The following is a 27,480-nucleotide window of genomic DNA, read 5'->3' on the forward strand; positions in this document are numbered from 1 at the left end:
CAGGTCGACACACAACACCAGCCTGGTCACCGGAAGCAAACGTTACCTACAATTCTCAAACTAGGAAAAAGAAGAGACATTCCAGCATGATTATGTCCTCTCAATGTAGGTCTTTAAGAGCCTTAAGAGGAAACAGGAATATTACATAAGTTAGCAATGCTTAACAGTCGGACCCAAAACCCTTCCCTGTGGGAACCCCAAGTAACAGCAGCGGTGTGAGATAATGACGACTTGACGTCTAACTTGCTAGGAATGAAAGATTTTTTTTTTCGTGGAGAGTATTCACGCGTGCTATGTATATATGGTGGGGAGATACCCATGGAGGAAGTTATGACTCTGAGATAACCTGAGAGGAAATAGGCTTTAAGATAACTTGAAAGGGAGACACGCCAAGATAACTAGGGAAAGGGGGAGACTCAATGATAACTGCGAACGGAGAAAACCCGAGGATAATGATCTAACTAGCCCCACAATTTCAAGAGGTTTACCTAACCAGAAGCCAACGACCCTGGCTGACCCCCCCCCCCCCCCATCCCCTGACCTATCATTTCCGGCAGCGATAATAGCATTGATCCTAATCAACGTGCATATTGCGACGCATATAATTTCACTAACGCTTTCATATATATATATATATATATATATATATATATATATATATATATATATATATATATATATATATATATATATATATATATATGATGTCCATTGATTGTTACTTTGGCTTCTATTATTTTCACCTCGGCCTCCAAAACTGCCATCTTTGCCTCCATGTTTCAGTAAAGGTCAGCACCATACACGACATAAAATGCAAATTTGATTAACTTGAAGTGGGTTGTTCATAGACACCGGCCCAGGAGCTAGAGTCCCATCAAGACAAAACATATACACAAGATATGCACACACACACACACACACACACACACACACACACACACACACACACACACACACACACACACACACACACACACACACGAGACTTTAACCCTGACAAATGCAAGGTTCTGAGGACAGGATTAGGTACAAGGAGACTTCAAATACAGTACAGAAGGAAGGGGAAGGCAAATTCTAACTTCTGAAAAGAGAAAGAGACTCAGGAGTGGACCTAACTGGATATCTAACACCAGAGGCCTACATCAACAGGATAACAAGAGATAACAGGATAACATATGCCATACTGGCCAATCTCCGGTTATCCTTCAGATACTTCGACAAAGATACCTTCCGAACGCTGTTTATCTTCCTTGTGAGACCTGTTATTGAGTCTGCTGCCCCGGCATGGAACCCCCCGACCTGTTTTTCTTCCTTGTGAGACCTGTTATTGAGTCTGCTGCCCCGGCATGGAACCCCCGACCTGTTTATCTTCCTTGTGAGACCTGTTATTGAGTCTGCTGCCCCGGCATGGAACCCCCGACCTGTTTATCTTCCTTGTGAGACCTGTTATTGAGTCTGCTGCCCCGGCATGGAACCCCCGACCTGTTTATCTTCCTTGTGAGACCTGTTATTGAGTCTGCTGCCCCGGCATGGAACCCCCGACCTGTTTATCTTCCTTGTGAGACCTGTTATTGAGTCTGCTGCCCCGGCATGGAACCCCCGACCTGTTTATCTTCCTTGTGAGACCTGTTATTGAGTCTGCTGCCCCGGCATGGAACCCCCGACCTGTTTATCTTCCTTGTGAGACCTGTTATTGAGTCTGCTGCCCCGGCATGGAACCCCCCGACCTAAAGAACAAAACAAAAGTAGAAAAAGTCCAAAATATGCACCAAGACTTTTTGTTGAGGTAAGGCGACTTAGCTAAAAAAAAAAGACTAACGGACCTCACTACACTGGAGGAAAGAAGGAATATGGGCAGACATGATAACGACGTAGAAGATACTAAGGGGGACTGACAAAGTAGATATAGAAGCAATGTTCAAATTCAAGAACAATAGAGAGGACATAATTGGAAACTGGAAACACAGATGTCACATGGATGTCAGAAAGAACTTTTTCAGTCTCAAAGTCGTAAATAAGTGGTAAGGACTTGACGAGGAAGTTATCAACAGACACGCTGGACTTGTGATCCTGTGGTCCTGGGTTCGATCCTAGGCGCCGGCAAGAAACATTGGGCAGAGTTTCTATCACCCTATGCCCCCTATTACCTAGCAGTAAAATAGGTACCTGGATGTTAGTCAGCTGTCACGGGCTGCTTCCTGGGGGTAGAGGCCTGGTCGAGGACCGGGCCGCGGGGACACTAAAAGCCCCGAAATCATCTCAAGATAACCTCAAGATATATCGAAGCCAATTCTACATACAGCTTTATATCTAAATATGATAAGTAGAACGAGTGAAAAAAAGTGAGTCGTGCATCACTGAACTAATGATCATGGAACGGCGGGGTTTAAGAGCTGAAGCTCGACCCAGCAAGCTCAACTAGGCGTGTACACACGAGGTAAGAACAGGCACATGTTGGCTGGGTTCCGGAATCCCCCCAACTTACTCATCTTCTTGGGGCACTAGGAAAAGTCAACGGAATGGTATTATTCCATTCAACGTTGAAGTCAGGAAAGTAATTGAAAATTCTTGACGTCACACAACGGTATAAAAGGCTGGTGTGTTTATCATAAGACTATCAGTACAAGTATAACCGTTGGACAGGGCCACACTGCCAGTATACACTGCAGGACAGGGCGACACTGCCAGTATACACTGCAGGACAGGGCCACACTGCCAGTATACACTGCAGGACAGGGCCACACTGCCAGTATACACTGCAGGACAGGGCGACACTGCCAGTATACACTGCAGGACAGGGCCACACTGCCAGTATACACTGCAGGACAGGGCCACACTGCCAGTATACACTGCAGGAAAGGGCCACACTGCCAGTATACACTGCAGGAAAGGGCCACACTGCCAGTATACACTGAAGGACAGCCCCCACACTGCTAGTGTACCCGTTTGACACCACTAAAACTGTGATCAAACTGGCCTAACGTGGATTAAATCTCATTACCATCAAAAGACCTGAAGTAAATCAAGAACAGAACGAGACAAATACTCATTTCCCCTACAGTCGACGCCCTCAGAGCAACGCCCTTCCCTCCAGGGCATCTACCCCGTGTTCAGCCACAGTCATGAGCCTTCAGCAGCAGATCCTGACGACCTGCCTCTTCCTGGCGGCGATATCTGCCATTATAAGTCAGGTCTCCGGCGGGAGGCGTCCCTTGTACCGGCCGTGTGGCGCCCTCTGTGAGGTGCGCGATCACTCCGGCCGTTGCAGGATGGTCTTCCGCTGCCAGTTCCTGAAGGCAGCGAGAGTAAGGCGATCGGCAGCACCAAACACGATTGGTGTTCCGGATCTGAGCTGCCCCCGGCCGTGTGAGGTCCGCGACGAGATGGGCAACTGTGTTATAAACAATGACTGCGCGAAGAAACCTTGAATATAGCGGTGAACAAATGGAAGTTTATTCGCAAGACATCGAACGGCAGTAGAATAGTGCCTCTCACTGGCGAGGATGGTGCCTCTCACTAGCCAGGATGGTGCCTCTCACTGGCCAGGATGGTGCCTCTCACTGGCGAGGATAGTGCCTGCCACTGCCCAGCAAGGTGCTTGCCACTGCCCAGCAAGGTGCCTGCCACTGCCCAGCAAGGTGCCTGCCACTGCCCAGCAAGGTGCCTGCCACTGCCCAGCAAGGTGCCTGCCACTGCCCAGCAAGGTGCCTGCCACTGCCCAGCAAGGTGCCTGCCACTACCCAGCAAGGTGCCTGCCACTCCCCAGCAAGGTGCCTGCCACTCCCCAGCAAGGTGCCTCTCACTGCCCAGGATAGTGCCTCTCACTGCCCAGCAAGGTGCCTGCCACTGCCCAGGATAGTGTCTCTCACTGTTCAGCAAGGTGCCTGCCACTGCCCAGGATAGTGTCTCTCGCTGTCCAGCAAGGTGCCTGCCATTGCCCAGGATAATGCCTATCACTGCCCAGCAAGGTGCCTGCCACTGCCCAGGATAGTGCCTCTCACTGCCCAGCAAGGTGCCTGCCACTGCCCAGGATAGTGCCTCTCACTCCCCAGCAAGGTGCCTGCCACTGCCCAGGATAGTGCCTCTCACTCCCCAGCAAGGTGCCTGCCACTGCCCAGGATAGTGCCTCTCACTGCCCAGCAAGGTGCCTCTCACTGCCCAGGATAGTGCCTCTCACTCCCCAGCAAGGTGCCTCTCACTGCCCAGGATAGTGCCTGCCACTGCCCAGGATGGTGCACCACATATTCAACCCCTAAAAGTTGCAATTGAAAGCCCATGTGACAGACACTGCAGGACGCCAACAAAACTGGGGGACAGGAGCTAAGACAACAACAATTGAGTCGATTGTTAACACAAAAGTCAATAAAAGCCTAACTACAAAAATATATATTAACCTTGTTCATTGTCCTCAATCACCATCTTGAGAATTATCTGTGAAGCCTTTTTTCTATCTAAAAATATATAATTGTCCTAAACATACAATATGTAACGTTGTTAATTGAAGCTGCAGCCGAACAACCGAAAACCTTCTGTTCGGAATTTATACATATATATATATATATATATATATATATATATATATGTTTTCAGTAGCAAGTGCTACTTTCTGAATGATTATGCCTCCAAAGTATAGAAAATCACAACCATTTGGACCAGAGTTTGATTCCAGGGCGAGGCTTTTGGATCTCGATTTCATTCAACTGATGTCTCTATTTGCCTGGTAGTAAACAGGGACCCAGGAGCTGGTCAACTGTTATAGGGTTGGATCCTGGGGCAGGCCAGTTGTTGGCTTGGCGTAACTCAGTAAGCCTAACAGCATTCCTGACCCCAACAATCAGCCTAACAGAACTAGGCTTTTCGATTTTTCAGGCATTTCTCGAGAAATGCGTGTACTTCTGTTGTTCTACTGCTCCATTTTATCAAAATAAGTGGTTCGTTTGCCGCCACTGTCGCACACACCAGGGTTCAACGAGACTCCCTTACATCAGAAGCTTGAGACTGGCGGGTCAGAGAGAGCGGCGCGGCCATGTCCGTCCGGGTTTTCACTTCTTACTCTCAGCTGCCTTGGACTCAAACCCCACCTTCCTCAAGATACATAACTTTCCCGTTGACGTAACATTATGCAAACGTTCAACTTAAGAGAAGGTTGACGTAGTATTACGATGTACAACAATACTGCGAGTGACGAATGGAGACAAACTTTCCATGAAGATGATGAGTATTATTATTATTATTATTCCATGGCACTTCCCCAATTGTTTACTAAACCGCACCGTCTCCGGCCTCTCAGCGAGCCCCATCGCACTATGGTGAATCAATCCTCAATCTAATATTAACACTCATGGCGCCCAAAGTTGTACTCTGTTGCTGACTTGATGACAAGTGTGTGCTCTCTTCCCAGCCCCGACAGAAACTCCCTTAGATCTTTGGACGCTTCTCACTTCCTAGGGATGCCCTCAATTGCTAGGGATTCCCTCAGTTCCTAGGGTCCCACAGAGCCCCTACGATCTGAAGCAGCCACTAAGGCTTCCCTCAGCCCCCTAGGAACTCCATCAGCCTCGTGGACCTCTCAATCACTAGGGCCTTCTTCAACCCTACGAACTCCTTATAAGTCCCTAGGCTCTTTCTCTCAGTGCTTAGGGACTCTCTTAGCCCTTAGAGTCCCCCTCAGCCCATCTCCCTTAGCCCCTGGGACCTGCACAGCCTCTAGGGTCTCCCATTGCCCCTAGAATCTCACAACCCTTAGGGCCTCTCTCAGCCCCTAGGGACTCGTACAGCCCTAATGACCTCTCAGCCCCTAGGGCCACAAACAGCCCCCTAGGGGCTCTCTCAGCCCCCAAAGGTCACTTCTTAGCTGTCAGGGGGAACGTAGTAAAATATGAACAATTGATTTAGGTTATTGATGACTATTGACAACTGCCCTTAAAAAAATTATGCTCTTTATGCATTCGTTTACAACCCATGGCATAGCTAGGTTCGGGTGTGGCAGGCAGCACAGCGGGGGAGAGGGCAGGACAGAACAGCAGGGAGAGGGCAGGACAACACAGCGAGGGAGGGAGGGAGGAGTGAGGCACGCGCGTGCAGGCTGCGTCAGGCGAGGCGGCCAGCAGGCAGCAGTGACCGCCTCAGTCACTGTCATGACCTGGTCGGCGCCGGACGGCAGCGCGCACGTCTCCCTGGGGCGGCCTGCGCATGCGCACCCCGCGCCAGGGCCGTCTCACCACCCATGCTAACATCAACACCGTCGATGGCGTCTATACCTGACTCCCAGTAAACATTCTCAGAGAATCCAATATCACAAAAAAACTAATAATATTCCCTAACAATGAAGCATACTTTAGTGCAGGTGAACACAATTAGTTGACCAGGGTGTCAAGTGCAACAACTAACCATGTTTGGGAGACCCGTGATTGACGGTAGACAAGATCAACCTTTACCTAATCTGAGTGTGATGAACAAACTCCAGCGTCGCCCGCCGCGTCCTGACGCCGTCACCAACACCAGCTTCAGCAGCAGGAGCAGCAGAGCGACCCGCGGCCAGCAGACGGGGCTATGGACGGGATGCTTCAACATGGTCGTGTCCCCCGCCGTCGACTCCTACTGGGCCGACTGCCTCCGCTACACCTGCTCCATACAACGGAGGTCCGAGTTTAGGACCTCAGAAACCAACGGCAAAAGGTAGATTTATTTGTGTATTAGGCTTTCCTCCAACGGCAAAAGGTAGATTTATTTGTGTATTAGGCTTTCCTCCAACGGCAAAATGTAGATTTATTTATGCATTAGGCTTTCCTCCAACGGCAAAAGGTAGATTTATTTATGTATTAGGCTTTCCTCCAACGGCAAAAGGTAAATTTATTTATGTATTAGGCTTTCCTCCAAAGCCTTTTTCTATACGAAGGCTGTTTATAACAACAACAGTTTTTTGGGAAGTTTTCATGCTTGTAAACTGTTTAATGAACGTAACCAAAGCCGTCAAAGATCGGGGAAAGATGTACACGTTCGTAAGTATTTGCGTAACTGCTTCGTGAATTCCCCTGAACTGTATTCCGTGTTTGACAGCTTCGGTTTCCAGACATGTCAAGTATCTGGCTTGGCAGGTTGACTATACTGTCTTCTGTGGTTATTGGCTGTACAGGTTTGTCGCTGTACGGTGGCTTGACCTGTTGACAGTGAACTCACACTGTGGGTGAACTGGGTGTGAACTCACACCCAGACAAGTTAGATGACTGTGGTGAGGGTCAAATCCCACGCACTGTGGCAAGTTTCGGACATTGCAAGGTGAAGCGAGTCTGTGTGAAACACCTGTCCTGGCGTATCAGGGCAGGTGTTTGTGCCCTGATACAAACACGTACTTGATATTATATCACGTACTTGAGCCGTGATATAATCAGCCCATCTTCCTGAAATGATAGTACTGATTTATAACTATTTGGTCGAAAGTAGCAGTATGTAGTGATTGACCATTAGTAAACAACTTTACAATTAATTTTATGGTCTGGAAAATATGTAACTACTTTAATATTCCTTAAGAAACAAACTTAAATATTCCTAGGACTGGTATAACATACACATGTACTATACTAGGGTATGTATAGCGTGGCTAGGATAGCGTGTATTGAGCCTAGGATTGCTAGAAGAGGTTAAGTTAGCTCTTTTTATTTTATGTTGCTGGTAATCAACTTTCAAGTTGGTCCAAATTCCATCATTCAAAAGTCAACTTTATGGCGGTCTATCACGACATATTGGTACTTTTAACCACGTAGTTACTATGAGTACATTTGAGAAGGATGGGCCGAATAATATATATATATATATATATATATATATATATATATATATATATATATATATATATATATATATATATATAGTCAAACTGCAAGTTTGCTCTGAATTCTCTTTATTCCCTTCTCCGAGGCTATGGGACCCTAGTTATTTATCAAAATAACAAAATATTAACTCAAATCCATTAAACAAACATGTATATAAAGTGTATATGCGATATATATACACTAAGGGTTAATTTAATCCTAGAATATGTTCAGGACTAAAGTATACTTGCTGGATGGTCAACAAGGTTTTATAGCCGCCCTAATAACCCTTCCGCAGTTTGATAGGCCTTAATAACCCAACAACGGACCAAACCCTAAACAAGAAAGAAATATATCTTTCTTTGTGTTGTTCTGGTAAGTGCGATCGACTTATCGTTCGACATTCCACCCAGAACGGTTCCTGAGGGACGCGTGCACCCTCTCCCGTGGCTGTGAGGGCACTGAGGCAATCTCAGTGAATACTGTTGATATGATCCCTCAGTTGAATCTGAGGTTTAGGCTTTAGTTTAGTCATTTATTATGCACCTCATACCCGTTCCGTGGGCGGTGGTTGACTCAGAACACGTCCCGTGGGCGGTGGTGGACCCCATACCCATCCCGTGGGCGGTGGTGGACCCCATACCCATCCCGTGGGCGGTGGTGGACCCCATACCCATCCCGTGGGCGGTGGTGGACCCCATACCCATCCCGTGGGCGGTGGTGGACCCTATACCCGTTCCGTGGGCGGTGGTTGACTCAGAACACGTCCCGTGGGCGGTGGTGGACCCCATACCCATCCCGTGGGCGGTGGTGGACCCCATACCCATCCCGTGGGCGGTGGTGGACCCTATACCCGTCCCGTGGGCGGTGGACACAGAACACTGATCTACAGACAAGCAACACACTAGTGAGTGTAGTCAATACGACTCTTCATCGACCTTTCTCAAGAAGGTCACCTAAAGGTCAACATAAATTATGTAAACACACATAAACTCAATATATAAAAAAAAGACTATAAAAATCCTGAAACCCTTGACAATAACTATGGATTGAAGCAGAGATGTGAGCACGAGGTGTGTGTAGGTGTGGCAGGCGGCGCCACACCCCATGCTAGCGTTGCCATCATCTCTTGTCGTGGCAATGGCAAGATGCAACCTCACTCAAAAGTATATATATAGATTATGTGTGGTGCTTCCTGGTCGTGTCGGAGCTTGCTGTCGTTCTCTACGCTGGTGTTGTCGCTGTGTAGGTGTACTGCCTCCCTGGGGTGTGAATAATGTAGGGGTTATTGGCGTGGATGTGGGGTGTGGTGGGGTTTGGGGGGGGGAGTTTGGTGGGGTGATTGTGGTGTAGGGGGGGGGCGGCCTGTGTCTACATCCAGCAAATATTTGTTTGGCGCAGTGGACGGGTTAGTGGTGACCTGCTTGACGACCTCCCCCCTCTTCCTGTGTGGGGCCCGGTCACCTCCTCTCCTGTGGTGACCAGCTCCTCGCTTCCCCCCACTCCCTGTGGAGCTATCACGAGACTGTGGACTTGCTGTGGTATACTCGGTGTAAACCCGACCTCTATATTGTGCTCTGCAGGGCTTCTACCTTATTCATTTCGAACATACAATCCAGCAAGGCCTCCAGGTGGGGTGGGTCAAGGCCCGGCCCCTAGGGAAAGGTCTCCCACAATACAAGTCTCCTACACTGGACACAAACAATAACAATAGTAGAGGCTGAAGGATCCAAGTAAATAAAGTAGAATTTCTGGTTGCAATTCTTTTACCATGTCGTAGCTCAGTCGATTAATGCAGCGCATGGGATGCTCTTGGACGTAGGTTCGAATCCTCGTCACGGCCATTGTGGATTTGTTAATAACTATAGTATGTACACTTTATGGTGCATTAATATCAGCATCCTTTCCCGGGACAACCCCCCCCCCCCTGGCACTGTTATTGTAGTCAATATTGTGTTATTATAACACAATAGCAGAGTTGCATACAGTAAGAATAGTTATTAAAGTAGATCGGTGGCCAATACGTAAACAGAGTACATATATGAGGACTTATCTGAGGCAAACTCGCACGAGAGGACAAAACATGACCACTGCCATTCTAATCCAGTTACCAACTGAATCTGTTTTTCTCACTGTCCCTCTGAGTAGCCCAAATGATCATACACTAACAGTCTGCTTAACTCATTTGACCACCTTCAATTTCTTACGTTGTTACATTATATATAATGTACCCTTCTGGCTGCTTATTAATTCACTTACATATTATCTTTTCTTAACGCTAGCCAGGAGCATACATGGCGCTAATTACTTATACGTCTGGCAGAAATGCAGGTTCAACTGCGTCCAGACTCGGTGTATTTACTTTATCTGTTTGCAACATTATTATTTTTAATTATCTAAGACCACCCTGGTCATCACAGGAGCCCCTCCTGTGGTGACCTCCAAACCCACTCCTAGGAGCACATTTACTGCTGGATGAACAGGGGCGAAGAGATAAGGATCAGTGCCCAGCCACAATCTCTCTTCCAGGGCTCGAACCCAGATGAATTCATTCGCGAGGCGCAGAGGGAGTGTGCTACCACTCCACCGCCAGGGATATAATGATTAGTTTCAACGTACACTTTTGTTTTTATTAATATTTCTGTATCTAAAGACAGAAAAATATGTCTCTCTAGTCATTTCTGGAAGCTGCTTCTACCTCGTTGAAGTCACTGAATATCCTGGTGGGGAGTAGAGGCATTGAAGTCACTGAATATCCTGGTGGGGAGTAGAGGCATTGAAGTCACTGAATATCCTGGTGGGGAGTAGAGGCATTGAAGTCACTGAATATCCTGGTGGGGAGTAGAGGCATTGAAGTCACTGAATATCCTGGTGGGGAGTAGAGGCATTGAAGTCACTGAATATCCTGGTGGGGAGTAGAGGCATTGAAGTCACTGAATATCCTGGTGGGGAGTAGAGGCATTGAAGTCACTGAATATCCTGGTAGAGAGTAGAAGCATTGAAGTCACTGAATATCCTGGTGTGGAGTAGAGGCATTGAGGCCTCTGTATCCCCCCTCCTGGTGGGGAGACAAGGTAATTGTGTTCTGTAGTGGGAGTGTAAAATACAAAGAGGACATACTGTATTTTCCCGGTGGGGTGTAGGAAGCAGATGATTAATTGTATTCTCCAGTGGTGTGTAGAAAGCAGGAGTGATATTGTATTTCCTGGGGGGGGGTCTACATCACTGTGTAAGACTAGTGGCGTGAAGAGCATTAATGTCACTGAACACATTACCCAAGACTAACTTTCTAGCATTGACAACGCTCTCTTAAAATTAGACACTATTGAGCGTCTGATTTGTTATAATATCCTTTGGAGCAGGGCGGTGGAATCGAACCTGCACTCTAGGTCACCCCACACGCACACACATTACCCATTAGGCCAGGATATGTGTTTAAAAAGGCAGCACAATCTGATGTCCATTCAAACTTATGAGGAATATGAAGGCAGCGAGCTCAACAAAGCCTATTCCATGTTTTGACATTACCTGCCCACATAAAAAGATATATGAGGCTATTTATGATTTTATTTTGCATAGAACACAAATTTGATCGCTTCGAAGACATACATGTGTAAATTAATTTTTTTACCCATAATCTACACTTTTATTTTTTAGAATTTACCCCGAGGGGCGAGTTTATTGGGCAGCGCCAATCATCCTGTGAGTGGGCACACCTCCATAGCAGCATGTACAATACTCCCCAATAGGAAGAAAAATGCAGACGATGAGTCACAATAACGTGGCTGAAGTATGTTGACCAGACCACACACTAGAAAATGAAGGGACGACGACGTTTCGGTCCGTCCTGGACCATTCTCAAATCGATTGTGATCGACTCAAGTCGACCATTCTCACAATCGACTTGAGAATGGTTCAGGACGGACCGAAACGTCGTCGTCCCTTCATTTTTTAGTGTGTGGTTTGGTCAACAGGAAGAAAAATCTACACTTGTTGACTACACGTGATACAAAAAATATCGCTGGAAAGAACAGAGGCTAAAATCAGACTCCGACAGCCTTACAATGAGTTTTAATTTAGGCACGTTGCGATAGGCTATATAGAGTCACTGTAGCCTATCTAGTGTCACTGTAGCCTATCGCAACGCGCTTCTAGCATCAACACGATATTCAGTGGGTGGGGGAGGCAGAGGGAAGGACGTCTCACGATGAGAGAGAAGGGTAAGAGAAGGGGAGAGGCGCCCCACCTTGCGTGCCTAATGATCCACACCTCACCCGAACCTCTTTCTCCCCCTCCCCAAACCCCTTCCCTTCACCCCCAACCACACCAAAGGATGCAGATCATCCCCTTTGTGGATGGGTTGCTGGCTGACCCTCTGGCATAGGGTCCCACCACAAGGACAGGCTTCTAACCTCTAAGAATTATTCCTGTGGCTACCATACAGGAAAATTGTAGTATCTATGGCTACCATATCAGGAAAATTACAGTATCTATGGCAACTATGACAGGACAATTATAGCACCTATATCTACCATGGCAGGAAATTTATAGTGTCTATCGCTACCATGCCAGGAAAATTAGGGTATCCAAGCCTACCACGGGAAACGAGCCCAACCATTTCTGTCCGCCAGGGAATCGAACCTTGGATTCCCTACTGGTAGTGGAGAACGGAACCATAAAATGTTGAAAAGTGTGTCCAAGGACTTTCTCTCAGTTTTCAGTTAGTGCTCCATGTTGGGAGAGCCGCTAGGCTATTGCCGTTCTTAAGCTACGATATCCAAGCCTAATATTTGACTTTTACAGTGTCACGTATTTTTTTGTGATGCCGTGTACAATGTACAATGTTTGTACATTGCCTAGTACACTCACTCGAGTGTACATAGTGTAAACTAGCGTACTCAGGTGTAAAGATTATTGTTTCTTACACTCAGGCGTAAAGATCATTGTTTCGAATAGTGCCGCGCATTCTGACCGTCAATTGTGATTTTTCTTCTGTCAAGCCATTCCTTGGAGCAATGTGGCCGTAACAATGAAGATTGAAATGCCGAATGTTTACCTCGAATTTCTGCTTGGCGTATGTAGCTATAATCTATGCCTTGTTTAACTCATCATTGCTGGGTCAGACCTCAACGTGACGGTGTAAATACAATGGAGGCGGAGGGGGGTAAGGTTCGAAAATGGTCCACGGGACGATTGTGTTTTAATTGTTCACCTTTGTTCACCCAGTAGTAATTAGGTACCCGGTTGTTAACCGATTGGCGGGTCGTGTTCAAACTAGAGGGGTATAAGGTTTATCATGAGTTATATAGGAAGTGGAAAGGTCTCCTCAGCCTGCTAACAGGAGTCAGAAGTCGTTTGCTCCTGTATTCACCTGTGTGGGACCAATATAATTGTGTCATTGGACTATGTATAATTGTGACTGTTAGTCGTCTACGATATCTGGCGTCTCAGGGGAGATCCAGTGTGTGGATATCTTGAGATCTTGAGATGATTTCGGGGCTTTAGTGTCCCCGCGGCCCGGTCCTCAACCAGGCCTCCACCCCCCCCAGGAAGCAGCCTGTGACAGCTGACTAACACCCAGGTACCTATTTTACTGCTAGGTAACAGGGGCATAGGGTGAAAGGACCTCTGCCCATTGTTTCTCGCCGGCGCCCGGGATCGAACCCGGGACCACAGGATCACAAATCCAGCGTGCTGTCCGCTCGGCCGACCGGCTTACGATATCTTGCTTCTCAGTGGAGAGTTAGTTGTGGTTATCATCAATTGAACGGTAAACACAATAACAATTCTTAGACTGATGACGTCGGTAGCATTAAAGCCACTCAACTTAGAGGTTGCGTGTTGAAGAGCATGCAACATACGCTAGCTAGACGATTACCGCCACCTGGTGGATGTTTCGTCCGGCTGTGTTGGCTAGTAACTGGCATGAACACTAAAACAGCCGAGCATAGGCACGTGGGTTCCAGATTAGCCGTTTTAACTCGACCCCAGGAAGTGTTAAGTGGGGTACCCAGTGGTCTGGACCCACTTATTAGGGTACTAAAACCCACTTATCAGGGTACTTATCCCTACACACACACACACACACACACACACACACACACACACACACACACTGAGCGCCCAAATGAGCCACAGAGATATTAGAAAGAACTTTTTTAGTGTCAGAGTGGTTGACAAATGGAATGCATTAGGCAGTAATGTGGTGGAGGCTGACTCCATACACAGTTTCAAGTGTAGATATGATAGAGCCCAATAGGCTCAGGAATCTGTACACCTGTTGATTGACGGTTGAGAGGCGGGACCAAAGAGCCAGAGCTCAACCCCCGCAAGCACAACTAGGTGAGTACAACTAGGTGAGTACACTCCCCCGAAGGGTGTTGTGGAGCCCACTACACCCTCTCCAGAAGGGTGTAGTGGAGCCCCCTACACCCTCTCCAGAAGGGTGTAGTGGAGCCCCCTACACCCTCTCCAGAAGGGTGTAGTGGAGCCCCCTACACCCTCTCCAGAAGGGTGTAGTGGAGCCCCCTACACCCTCTCCAGAAGGGTGTAGTGGAGCCCCCTACACCCTCTCCAGAAGGGTGTAGTGGAGCCCCCTACACCCTCTCCAGAAGGGTGTTGTGGAGCCCCCTACACCCTCTCCAGAAGGGTGTTGTGGAGCCCCCTACACCCTCTCCAGAAGGGTGTAGTGGAGCCCCCTACACCCTCTCCAGAAGGGTGTAGTGGAGCCCCCTACACCCTCTCCAGAAGGGTGTAGTGGAGCCCCCTACACCCTCTCCAGAAGGGTGTTGTGGAGCCCCCTACACCCTCTCCAGAAGGGTGTAGTGGAGCCCCCTACACCCTCTCCAGAAGGGTGTAGTGGAGCCCCCTACACCCTCTCCAGAAGGGTGTTGTGGAGCCCCCTACACCCTCTCCAGAAGGGTGTAGTGGAGCCCCCTACACCCTCTCCAGAAGGGTGTAGTGGGCTCCCCTACACCATCCCTAGGGTTTTATGGAGCCTGCGTCAATCCGTTAACTAATTCGTTAATACATCTCCGTTAATTATCTACATGAACAGTGAACAACGGTGGCATGCTTGCAACAGCTGCATACGTTGGCAAAACAACCCCATTTTGAGCACGCGGTAAGGCAAGCCTCTCCAAATGTAGCAGCTTTTCCTTCACATCACCAGGCTGTGTTTTCCGCCACGATACAAGGAGAGAAGGTCTTGAGGCTGTATGGAAGTATACCATATACCTCCAGGAGACTGTGGGAGAATATCAGGCTGATGATTGATTGATGAAGATTAAGCCACCCAAAAGGTGGCACGGGCATGAATAGCCCGTAAGTGGTGGCCCTTTGGAGCCATTACCAGTATCAATAGCTGATACTGGAGATCTGTGGAGGTGCGACTGCACCCTGCGTGACGGAATATCAGGTGCCACGCAATTTTCTATAAAGCCTGGCGCTGAATCTTGGAGAAGAGAGGAGAGGTGTGTTCCTGGGACACTGACAAAGGGGCAGAGGTGTGTGTATAAGGCTGGCAAGTCTGAGGGAGTGGTGGACGCAGCTCTGGTGGTCCCCAAGAGTACTGGCGCGCTGAATGGCTTCTTGGCGGGAAACTAATCTCGGATACGAAGAACGGGGAAGGATTGGAGGTCGGTTAGTTTATCTCGCGCTCTCTCGCTCTCTCTCGCCTGACCGCCTGACTTCCCCTGACCGCCCTGACCTTCCCTGACCTTCCCTGACCTCCTCCTGGACTCCATCACCTCCCCCAATACCTGCCTCCTCTCTGATCAATGCTAATGTGCCGTTCGTTTTTGCCTCCAGAGCCTCGCTGGCGCCGACAACCTCAGAACTCAATACTCCCCTCAACCTGTCTCTCCCCTTTCTCCCTCACCTAACTTTCCTTCTGAGTGGGTTGCGTCAGTGTGCGTGCCACAAGCCACCCATCACAGTTTCGTAATGCTAATCTCGTTAGCACCAGCCATTCACGGCAGGAAATGTCCTCCGATGGCTTGGAGGGTAGTTGATTCCGGGCTCGATAAACTGTCTATTGGCTAAGGGATATGAGACAGACGAAAAGTGTCGCCTCCCTAGAAACAAAGCTTGTGATCTCCTTGGGCTGCAGCGAGTGATTTCTCATTGTCAGTGGCTCCCTTGACCTATATGTTATAGCTCCCTTAGAAGCTAAGGGAGGTCATGAACAGGAGAAAGCTCTAAGCCTCTACGCCTGTACACACCTTGGGAGAAATATGGGAACACGGATCTGGGTTGGGACGGAGGGAAGGAACGGTAACCCCAGCCGTTTGGACAGTCGGGAATCGAACGCCGACTTGCAAAAAGCGAGGCCGGTGTTGGACGAATCAGAGTGCTGCACTGGTTATAAGATAGTCACGTGACATTTGAAAGTTTGTACCTGTTTCGTCCCATCATAGCGGAACAACACTCTGACGGAAGGAATGTCCAATGAAATAAGGAATGAACAAATCCACAAGGGCCGTGACGAGGATTCGAACCTGCGTCCGGGAGCATCCCAGACACTGCCTTAATCGACTGAGCTACGACAGGGTTAAAAAGGGTTGAAACCGAAGTTCTACTGAACTTACTGGATCCCGTAGCCTCATTTGATTCATCACGTTAGTGTGATCTCTGTGTGTCAAATAAGGAATGTCCAGTGAAATAACAAATGCCCAATAAAACAAGAAATGCTCAATAAAATAAGGAACCTCCCGTGCAGTAAGGAAGGTGACCTTTGTGAAGGGTGGAGGGACGTGACCAACAATATAACTTGTGTTTACACCCACCAACAAGGCAGGGGAAGCGACCCCCCCACACACGTCATTATCTTCATCATCGTTTGCCTAAATTGCTCAGAGATTAAGATTTTCCTTTGTGAGGGCAATTGTTAGTGTGTATTCAACAGTTTCTTGTCGTCACTGTTTACCCTACGTGTAATTTCGTCAGACAAGGAGGGAGGAGGTCAGGTCAGGTCAAGTTTGGTCAAGCCTCATCAAGCCTAGTGCCACACAATCATTCTGGCTATCCTGAAAATCATTACTTCACCTCCTCCCTCCTCTGCAGGCGTGTACAAATAGGCTACTCGGGCTCACCATAGCCCGTGCTACTTGGAACTGTTTGTTCCAAGTAGCGAATCTTTAACAATAACAACAAATAGGCTACCTCACAATAATAATAAAAGACATTCCTCTTTTGTTTGCAGGTATTAATGTATTTGGTGGAGTGTGTAAGTTATCAATACACGCTGGCTGTGGCTCACACGAGGATGATCAATGATGGTGATCAATACTCACCATAAGTCACGTTCTTGCTGCCGCGTGTGTGTGTGTTTCACTCTTTGTTCTACATAATGTGATGTGCAGACAATGAGTCACAATGACGTGGCTGAAGATATGATGACCGAAACACACACCAGAAGATGAAGTGACGACGACGTTTCGGTCCGTCCTGGACCATTATTAAGTCGATTGTGAGAGAGGGAATCTCGAGATGATTTCGGGGCTTTTTAGTGTCCCCGCGGCCCTGTCCTCGACCAGGCCTCCACCCCCAGGAAGCAGCCCGTGACAGCTGACTAACACCCAGGTACCTACTTTACTGCTAGGTAACAGGGGCATAGGGTGAAAGAAACTCTGCCCATTGTTTCTCGCCGGCGCCTGGGATCGAACCCAGGATCACAAGTCGAGCGTGTTGTCCGCTCGGCCGACCGGCTCCCGACCGGGAAGGAGAGAGGAGGAGAAGGAGTAAAGTGAGATTGAGGAGGTGATGGTAGGAACAGGAGATATGCTTTACAAATGCAATAATTTTGATGTGCAATAATTCTTATTTCTATAGCTTGAATATCCAGGTGATTTGCCATGCTTAGCAACGCTAAAGACAGACAGGTTACAGAGGTTATCAAAGATTAACAAAAAGATCAACAAGCTACAATTATCCAGTATAGCATCTCATTAACCTTATAGTGTTGAGACACAATGTAGGATATTGTTAATTCATTCAATATCTCCATATTGGACGTGTCACTCGCAAAAGGATTTTATACTTTACATGGTACTTGCTTTTAGTAAATTTATTGAAAAGCCCTGGCTTTTACATTAGCTCTGTTTTACATTAAAAGCTCTGTTTTACATTAGTCTGGTGTTTACATGTGTTGGTGTGCCTCAAACAGGTGTTGTAAAAAATTGGGGGCCTGTCTGGGATGAAATCTTTTTTCCAAAATGTGTTGTAAGACAGTTAATTGTTATCCAGTTATTTCCAATCACTCCAGATAGTGGTCTAGTGCTCCATCATAATTTTTGCAGAGGAAAATTAGTTCATATTAAAATATGACTGACGGTCTAAGGGTTATGGATGAGTTAAAAATGGCATGAAGTTAGGAAGAGGTGTACTTAGTAAAACAGGTGTAAGAAACAGTTATTAAATGAATAATCACAATAATTAAGGTGCCATTAAATTAAATGTGTTCCAGTCTAGAGGAACGAGGCAATAGACACCATAAAACTTAATATCCACCACTGACTTTGAGAAAATTACAGGTAAAATTTAACTGGTAACCATGATCTCTTTCAACAAGGAATCACAATATAATAGCCCACTAATTTATGCTATAACTAAGGATTATTTCAAACCTATTAGCTATAAATGTGTATTAAACACGGCCTAACCAGGTAAATCAATGATTAATAGAATTAAGCAGCCCTTTTCCAGCAGGTCCTACTTCCGTGATATCCATAAACCGATTGACGATTTAAGGAGCTGACGAATTGGGTTTCTAGCTCATAGACACAGTTTTGACAGATCAACTATTTAACAACTTTCCTCCTACTATAAACAACCTCTAAAACCTATCACTGGGAAGTGTAGAATACACAATCTCTTGCATTATTTCCATCCATCTCTCTTCACAAAGTTACACACATAATCCACAAGCTGGCAACCTTAATTATAGACACTATCCAGGGGAGGCTTTTCGGATGTATGTTGTTGCTAAAGATTCGCTACCTAGAACAAAAAGTTCCAAGTAGCACGGGCTATGGTGAGCCCGTGAGCTTTCCGGATGTAGCAAGGGCTCGCCTATCACTGTCTAGACTGTTAACTACCCTTTACTTACTCCCTTCTTAGCGCGGGGGTGTTGTGATCTACATGTGAGTAGTTTTATTATTATTCTGAAATATACTGACTATAGGTCTTCTTGTTTCACAATAATCCAAATTATAATAAATTTTACAAATCAGCGCATGCAACATGCTAAAACTACGATATGAACATTAGATTAAATTCTACTAATTACAGAACAAAAATGTATGGTTTTAGTTTCATTTGTATAACTAATTCAACTTCCCTGATACATATGCAACATGCGAATCAACTAACAATTCAGCCATGACTCACTATGCTAGTAAATAATTCTGCAATTAACTGGAAGGTAAATTTTCACATATACGATTAAGGTAATGTAACAAGACAAATCCTATTTCATAATTATATAAAAAATAGCATAACAATATCAGTTTGACAATGTATTTACAAATTAAACACTGCACTAGGCTTGGACTTGCAAGCGAAAGGAATTTAAAATTTAGTTATAACGAGGCTACTTCATGTATATATGTTGTTGGGTTCGTCAGTGTTGCTGTGCATGTATTTGCGTGTGTGTGCTTGTTGTCCTTGTTAATTATTTACGAAGTATGTTCAATCGTTTCGTACGCGTGTCTGGAAGTGTATTAGCGTCACGTTTTTGTGTTTGTTAAGCTCCGTCATTTAATTTTATTTGTATGCGTAACACGAACACTTATCGTTCCTCCTCTCTTCCCTTGTTCTTGTGTTTCTCCACTCCTCCTTCAACTGTTTCTGGGTCCAGCAAGTTGAACAGAGAGTTGCATTGTGTATTTTAGAGGAATTGCAATGTTTTGTATTTTCGCTGAGGCCTCTTCGGCCTGGTAGGCTATTATCCCATACCACTCTTATCAGCGGCTGCCACCCCTACACCTGCGGCTGCCACCTCCTACACCTGCGGCTGCCACCCTCTATACCTGCGGTTGCCACCCTCTACACCAGCGGCTGCCACCCCTACACCTGCGGCTGCCACCCTCTACACCAGCGGCTGCCACCCCCTACACCTGCGACTGCCACCCTCTACACCAGCGGCTGCCACACCCCACACCAGCGGCTGCCACACCCCCTACACCAGCGGCTACCACCCCCTACACCAGCGGCTGCCACCCCCTACACCTGCGGCTGCCACCCCTTACACCAGCGGCTGCCACCCTCTACACCAGCGGCTGCCACCCCCTACACCTGCGTCTGCCACCCTTTCCATTCACCAAAAATTGACCGCCATCTCACAATTCAATTTCTTTATTATGCACCCCATAACCATCCCTTGGGCGGGATGTCACCGCCGTCACCACCGTCACCACCACCGTCACGGGGAGGCGCAGGTCGAGTGAGAGACAAGCGCGCAAGTCAATAGGGACTGTCAAATCGTGTGACTTGGACGGCAAGACATTGCACGCAATTTCGCGTGCGGGTAGTGGGTTGTGGTGAGGGGTGAGTTATGGGTGTGGGGTGGGTTGTGGTGGAGGAATTTAGGTGGGGTTAAGTTAGTTGTGGTGATTAATAGGCAGATGTGGTAGGGGATGGGTTGCGGTAAGGGTGAGTTGTGGGGGTGGGTTGTGGTGGTGGGTTGTGGGTGTGGGGTGTGTTGTGGGGGTAGGTTGTGGGTTGTGGGATGGGGTGAGTTGTACTTATACCTACCTATCAGTACCTATTGCGTTCTAATTTAACTATTTTCTCGTTCGAATCTTATTATATTCCTTCGACCCATTTGCGTTCTCAGTTTCCTGGTGTGTTCCCCTTGTCCTGCGTTCTCTCAAGAGGCAGTCCTTGTCCACCTTGTCTAATCCCCCCAGTATCTTGTATATTGTGATCATATCTCCTCTGTTCCTTCTGTCTTCTAGGGTTGTGAGATCTAGTTCCATTAGTTTATCCGGATTGAGCTCTGGCTCTCTGGTCCCGCCTCTCAACTGTCAATAAACTGATGTACAGTTGATTGGCTGTGTGTGTGTGTGTGTGTGTGGCTGTGTGTGTGTGTGCGTGTGTGTGTGTGTGCGTGTGTGTGTGTGCGTGTGTGTGTGTGTGTGTGCGTGTGTGTGTGTGTGCGTGTGTGTGTGTGTGTGTGTGTGTGTGTGTGTGTGTGTGTGTGCGTGCGTGTGTGTTTGCGTGTGCGTGTCTGGCTCAGATCTGGCCCCGCGCGACCACCAGATAGACGGCTTGTGGTGTGGCTGTCAATTATTCAAACACACACCATCCGCCTGTGACACACCTGTTCCTGACTCATGCACACCTGTCCCTCGCCTGTGACACACCTGTTTCTGTCTCCCACACACCTGCCTCCACCCCTCCAAGCTGTATTATTCACTCCAGGATCAAGGTGCTATATTCCAGTAGACTAGGCTTCAAAACTTTCATAAATATAACCGCACTTGCGGACGTGTTGAGGGTCCTAGGCTATGATTTACGAGAATACAAACTCCTCAAAGTTACGATTCCGTGACCTGAAAAGCGTTGCATATGTCTTAACTTTTGTAAAGAACGTCACACATTGTTAGTGATGTACACCAACTTTGGTGATAATTTTGGTGTTAAGGACAGAGAGTGTTTGTTTAATTCTGTTATCAGCAGTGTTAACTGATTTTTTTTCCCCTGAAGGTGTTGGGGGCCGTATTCTCCTAGTTGGTACAAGCATGCGATGAATTTCAAGCCTCTTGATGTGTTGTGGTAAGTGAGCATTAACGTGTAACTCTGGACATTATGCAGACGAGGAGTCACAATAACGTGGCTGAAATATGTTGACCAAACCGCACACTAGAAAGTGAAGCGACGACGTTTCGGTCCGTCCTGGACCATTCTCAAGTCGATTGTGAGAATGGACGTTATGTGACGAGCAATTTAAACTAACCGTGGCGTCTTCCTCCCTGGACAGGAGTGGGTCTGCGGCCGTCGTGGTGTCCCAGCAGCGCCTCCCTCGAATTCTGTCGTCCGCTCGGCCCGGCCACAAGCCTCGCGCAGTGCTCTCTTTCATCAGGTGGGAGCAGCGACACAGGGACCTCCGAGGGCTCCTGGCGCAAGCCCTCCACGACAATCGACACTTCGCTGAGGGCTACATCCTCAACGCCATAGAGGCCGACGCTTCCGAGGAGATGGGCGGTGAGTGGTGTTCAGGCCCTGATGGTCAGTCTCTGGTCGAAGTATAGTTATTTATACAGTGTTTGACAAGTAATAACTCCTAAGTAATCTGACAAGTAACTGGAGCTGTGCAATCGGAATTACGGTACAATTACCGGGCAGTATAATTACAGGGAGAATCATTACTGTGGAGTATAATTACAGAAAAGTATAATTACTGTGGATTATCATCACACTGCGTATGCTTGGAATTCTTTCTGTCACCGATCTCTTGTTATATATATTCCCTATGTTTCCCTCACCCTATGTTTCCCTCACCCTGTTTCCTTCACCCTATGTTCCCCTCACCCTGCTCCTCCTCCACTCACAGGAATCAAGGCCACGATAAACTAAGACTGTCCCCAGACGCCTGTCCATAGAAAATGCAACAGTCTGCCCTTCTTGACAGGGACAGCCAGTCTCTGAGTCTTGATTGTTCACAGAGTTCAGTGTTTTTAAGTCGCCTTTACATCTTTACTTTTACACTTTGCCTTTTCACCTAACTTTACATTTACTTGAGTTGAACTCCAGTAGTCATGACCATCTCTACAACCTGTCTAGGTCCTCTTGGAGGATCCTACAATCCTCATCTGTCACAACTCTTCTCATTAATTTTGCGTCATCCGTCCTTATATTTATAATCTACTTAAATTTATATATTAAAATGTTTGTTGGTTTGGTGTTGGGCTGAAGGCTTGTCAATCTCTGGAGGGTTATTAAGGGCAACCAATCAGCAGTATAAACATATAGTCCTATGTACAGGACTAAAGTATATTTTAGTCAGGGCTGAAGTCTAATTTAAGTGTATATACACCGAGGTTTGCAGTCCACTCCTCAGTGTATTCATTTCTGAAACTTCATTTTAGAATTAACCCAAAAAACAAGAAAACGAACTTAAAAACATACAATAAAAGTGTATAGTGAACGTTAATTTTTATTATTTTTATTTACTTTTAATTATTTATTTACATAAATCCGGTGTGTAATTTGTTAAGGACTGGAGTAACAATCTTGAACCAAACCATTATAACGACAAACGAAATTAAAATTAGGAAAATTAAATTAACTTTTAGTTAATTAATACATATGTGATCAATTTACAGTTGAAGATTTGCAGTTACATCAAATGTATTTAACCAAAAGCCACTAATACCCAGAACGAATCGGGGAAACCAAAATATTTTGAAAATCCATCTTCGTTTTATAGGGGTAACTCTTACATAACGTATTCTAGCCCACATCTGTGGTTATGTATTGTTTGACTGGAGGGGATTGTCTTACAGAGCCGCTGCTGTGGTATCCGGTGGCTCACTTCGCTAAGGACTTGCGGTTGGGTTTGTCAAGGAAGGAGAGCAGAGGACAGGACAGGAAGGCCCTTGGCAACAATTTCACCTTGCTTCAAGGTACGGTTTATTATCTGCTGGTTCGGTTTTATTTGTTCTACTAAATACAATTAAAGATGCTTGACACTAGACATAATGGCGTGGTATTCTTGTCAGGAGCCGCGGTCAAGATTTATCAAGTATTAACGCTAATAACCACCTGCGAAGCCTCTTCATCTTTCCTCAATCACGGCGAAATATATATATATTTACATGTATTTACAACTGTATGAGTTTCGAAGCACTACGATGTTATTTATAGCAATAATGACCTCCGGTCGTGGAGCTGCCAAGCTTGTGAAATGTTTAATAGACGCCATGAGTCAGGAAAGATGTACAGGTTTCGTTAGTGGTTATGTAAATGCTTAATAACTAGTGTAAAATATTAAATTTTTCCCCCATCCCGGGTAAAAAATATAATTAGGCTTTTTATGTAAATAGACTTTCTATGAATCCTGTATAAATGGACGATGTTTTACACGTAGATTTTCACGGGAGTTTTCATAGGTCTCGAACTATTTTCACTTTCTGTGATGTATTTTGTATATGTGTACTTTATTTCTGCAATGAATTATTTTGTATATGTGTATTTCCTTCACGTCAGCAGGTCTCAAAAACAACTCGAGTTTCAACCTTTCATTGTAGTGTAAATATCTGGTGAAACACACACACACACACACACACACACACACACACACACACACACACACACACACACACACACACACACACACACACACACACACACACACAAAAGTATATACACAGTTAATCTCCCTTCCCACAGACAGCTACTACGAGCACGCTAAACTGACCCTAATCCTGGAGGCGGGAGGCATGGCGTGCGGTGGTCGCTCGTCGCCACAGGGGCCAGGAGGAGAGTGGCGGGTGAAACACCTGCTGGTGCTGGCCTACAAGGCCCTGGAGGACTCCACCGACCCCCAGTTGCTGGACGGCTGGGTGCGCTGGTCAGGGGCGTGGGAGGCCTATACTCACCTCAGGGACAAGAAGCTCCCTGTCTCCACCATCACTCTGTGAGTCCTGGTACCCCCTACTTCTCTCTGTGTGAGTCCTAGTGCCCCCTACTTCTCTCTCTGTGAGTCCTAGTACCCCCTACTTCTCTCTCTGGGAGTCCTAGTACCCCCTACTTCTCTCTGTGTGAGTCCTAGTACCCCCTACTTCTTTCTCTGTGAGTCCTAGTACCCCCTACTTCTCTCTCTGTGAGTCCTAGTACCCCCTACTTCTCTCTCTGTGAGTCATAGTACCCCCTACTTCTCTCTCTGTGAGGCCTAGTGCCCCCTACTTCTCTTTCTGTGAGTCCTAGTAGCCCCCTACTTCTCTCTCTGTGAGTCCTAGTGCCCCCTACTTCTCTCTCTGTGAGTCCTAGTGCCCCCTACTTCTCTCTCTGTGAGGCCTAGTGCCCCCCTACTTCTCTCTCTGTGAGTCCTAGTGCCCCCTACTTCTCTCTGTGTGAGTCCTAGTACCCCCTACTTCTCTCTCTGTGAGTCCTAGTACCCCCTACTTCTCTCTGTGTGAGTCCTAGTACCCCCTACTTCTCTCTCTGTGAGTCCTAGTACCCCCTACTTCTCTCTCTGTGAGTCCTAGTACCCCCTACTTCTCTCTCTGTGAGTCATAGTACCCCCTACTTCTCTCTCTGTGAGGCCTAGTGCCCCCTACTTCTCTCTCTGTGAGTCCTAGTAGCCCCCTACTTCTCTCTCTGTGAGTCCTAGTGCCCCCTACTTCTCTCTCTGTGAGTCCTAGTGCCCCCTACTTCTCTCTCTGTGAGGCCTAGTGCCCCCTACTTCTCTCTCTGTGAGGCCTAGTGCCCCCTACTTCTCTCTCTGTGAGTCCTAGTAGCCCCCTACTTCTCTCTCTGTGAGTCCTAGTGCCCCTACTTCTCTCTCTGTGAGTCCTAGTGCCCCCTACTTCTCTCTCTGTGAGTCCTAGTACCCCCTACTTCTCTCTCTGTGAGTCCTAGTGCCCCCCTACTTCTCTCTCTGTGAGTCCTAGTGCCCCCCTACTTCTCTCTCTGTGAGTCCTAGTAGCCCCCTACTTCTCTCTCTGTGAGTCCTAGTGCCCCCTACTTCTCTCTCTGTGAGTCATAGTGCCCCCCTACTTCTCTCTCTGTGAGTCCTAGTAGCCCCCTACTTCTCTCTCTGTGAGGCCTAGTGCCCCCTACTTCTCTCTCTGTGAGGCCTAGTGCCCCCTACTTCTCTCTGTGTGAGTCCTAGTAGCCCCCTACTTCTCTCTCTGTGAGTCCTAGTGCCCCCTACTTCTCTCTCTGTGAGTCCTAGTGCCCCCTACTTCTCTCTCTGGGAGTCCTAGTACCCCCTACTTCTCTCTCTGTGAGTCCTAGTGCCCCCTACTTCTCTCTCTGTGAGTCCTAGTGCCCCCTACTTCTCTCTCTGGGAGTCCTAGTACCCCCCTACTTCTCTCTCTGTGAGTTTTTCCCTCTCTCTCTCTCTCTGTGAGTCCTGTGCTGCCATAAGTCCACATAACAGCCTTCCCTCTCCACTTCAGGTACGTCAGAGAGAGTGGGAGCTCGTCGAAGGCGCCGCCGCGGGTGCCGAAGGAAACGTTCAAATACGTCGTGCTGCTGGAGGTGTTGACGTCGTCAGCCGGCGAGCAGCAGCAGCTGCGGGCGGCGACGCAGCGGCTCCGTGTGGAACGTTGGAGCGGGTACACCGGCGTCTACACCCTCCACACTCTCCATGACTTCACCGATAACTTCGCCAGCAGCAGCAGCAGCATCAGCAGAGTCGTGGGAGATATCTCGTGATCTATGAAGTAGCATCAGTAGAGTTGTTGGGGATATCTCATCACTGAATCAGCTGTGGCTCAAATGGCATTCAGTTGCAAGCTGATATTCTCTGATAAAGCTTCGACCCGCTGGTGTTCCCTACTTATATTTTCTGCTCGGAAGACCTGTAGGTAAACACACCTTAAGGAAAAAAAGGGCAGAAACAGTACGAGTAAAAGACTTGAGATATAGACATAATCCGACCACCCTTTCTGTGCTACTTCTTCGTTACTCCGTTCGAATATAAGCAAGTCATCCTATCTATCGAGTCCGATGCATAGAAACCGTAGATATTCGCAAGCAGTCACTTGTCATAATAAAAATACATATATAACGTTGATTACCGTAACATAAAAAACGCGACCGCTTAGTTGTGACGACCGGTAACTGATATAAAAACCAAATTGAAGAAACAAAATAAAATGTCGAGGTGTCACAGACTCCTTGAGAACTGACGACCTGGTAAGGACAGTTGGTCTCTGGAGGGGTGAGTGCAGGGTTTAAACGAAGCCTCTTAATCCCTCCCTCGAACCCGGAGTAATAAGATTACAGGAATCTTGTGTCTGACAATAGCTGATATGAGAGGTGGCTTAGAGGGTGATGTTTCCAGAGGGGGCACTAGTGTAACTAACTGTATATATATATATATATATATATATATATATATATATATATATATATATATATATATATATATATATATATATATATATATTGCTCTAGAATTGAGGAGAAAAATTCTATGTGTATCACCAACAAATGTCACATGATCGGTCCTTTCATATATTATTTAAGATCCTCTCTCTCTCTCTCTCTCTCTCTCTCTCTCTCTCTCTCTCTCTCTCTCTCTCTCAATTGTCGGTACCTCGCTTAAAAGGTTCACATTTAATACAAACATGATTTTATTATAAACAGCAGTAACCTGTTGTGTCCTTTATTGAAGCTGTTTCAAGACAAATTATATATATATATATATATATATATATATATATATATATATATATATATATATATATATATATATATATATATATATATGACAATGTCAGACCACGGAGGAAAAATGAAACAGGAAATTTCCTTAAGTACTTTCGTATATTAAATACATCTTCAGAAGGTGAAGATGTATTTAATATACGAAAGTACTTAAGGAAATTTCCTGTTTCATTTTTCCTCCGTGGTCTGACATTGTCACATTCTTAATCACGTGTTTATTTTCGTGATATACACACACACATATATATATATATATATATATATATAT

The 27,480-nt window shown here is 46.7% G+C and overlaps 1 protein-coding gene across 1 annotated transcript; it reads left to right on the forward strand.

Annotated features, from left to right (window-relative positions):
• Nucleotides 1–6,119: 6,119 nt before the first annotated feature.
• LOC123745505 (uncharacterized) lies at nt 6,120–27,177 on the forward strand. Its single transcript, XM_069312070.1, has 5 exons — nt 6,120–6,678; nt 21,793–22,016; nt 23,318–23,437; nt 24,204–24,450; nt 25,937–27,177. The coding sequence occupies exons 1-5, from the start codon at nt 6,392–6,394 to the stop codon at nt 26,193–26,195; spliced, it is 1,137 nt and encodes a 378-aa protein (XP_069168171.1). The 5' UTR covers nt 6,120–6,391; the 3' UTR covers nt 26,196–27,177.
• The last annotated feature ends 303 nt before the right edge of the window (nt 27,178–27,480 follow it).

The sequence above is a fragment of the Procambarus clarkii genome, chromosome 71, assembly GCF_040958095.1.
Source record: "Procambarus clarkii isolate CNS0578487 chromosome 71, FALCON_Pclarkii_2.0, whole genome shotgun sequence".
NCBI classification, from domain to species: Eukaryota; Metazoa; Arthropoda; class Malacostraca; order Decapoda; family Cambaridae; genus Procambarus; species Procambarus clarkii.

Bases quoted from the DNA above. Each gene is read 5' to 3' on its own strand.
- LOC123745505 (XM_069312070.1), top strand. From the start codon at position 6,392: ATGTTTGGGAGACCCGTGATTGACGGTAGACAAGATCAACCTTTACCT. The intron at 22,017-23,317 runs GTGAGTGGTGTT...ATTGTCTTACAG, and splicing joins CGCTTCCGAGGAGATGGGCG to AGCCGCTGCTGTGGTATCCG. The intron at 24,451-25,936 runs GTGAGTCCTGGT...TCTCCACTTCAG, and splicing joins CCTGTCTCCACCATCACTCT to GTACGTCAGAGAGAGTGGGA.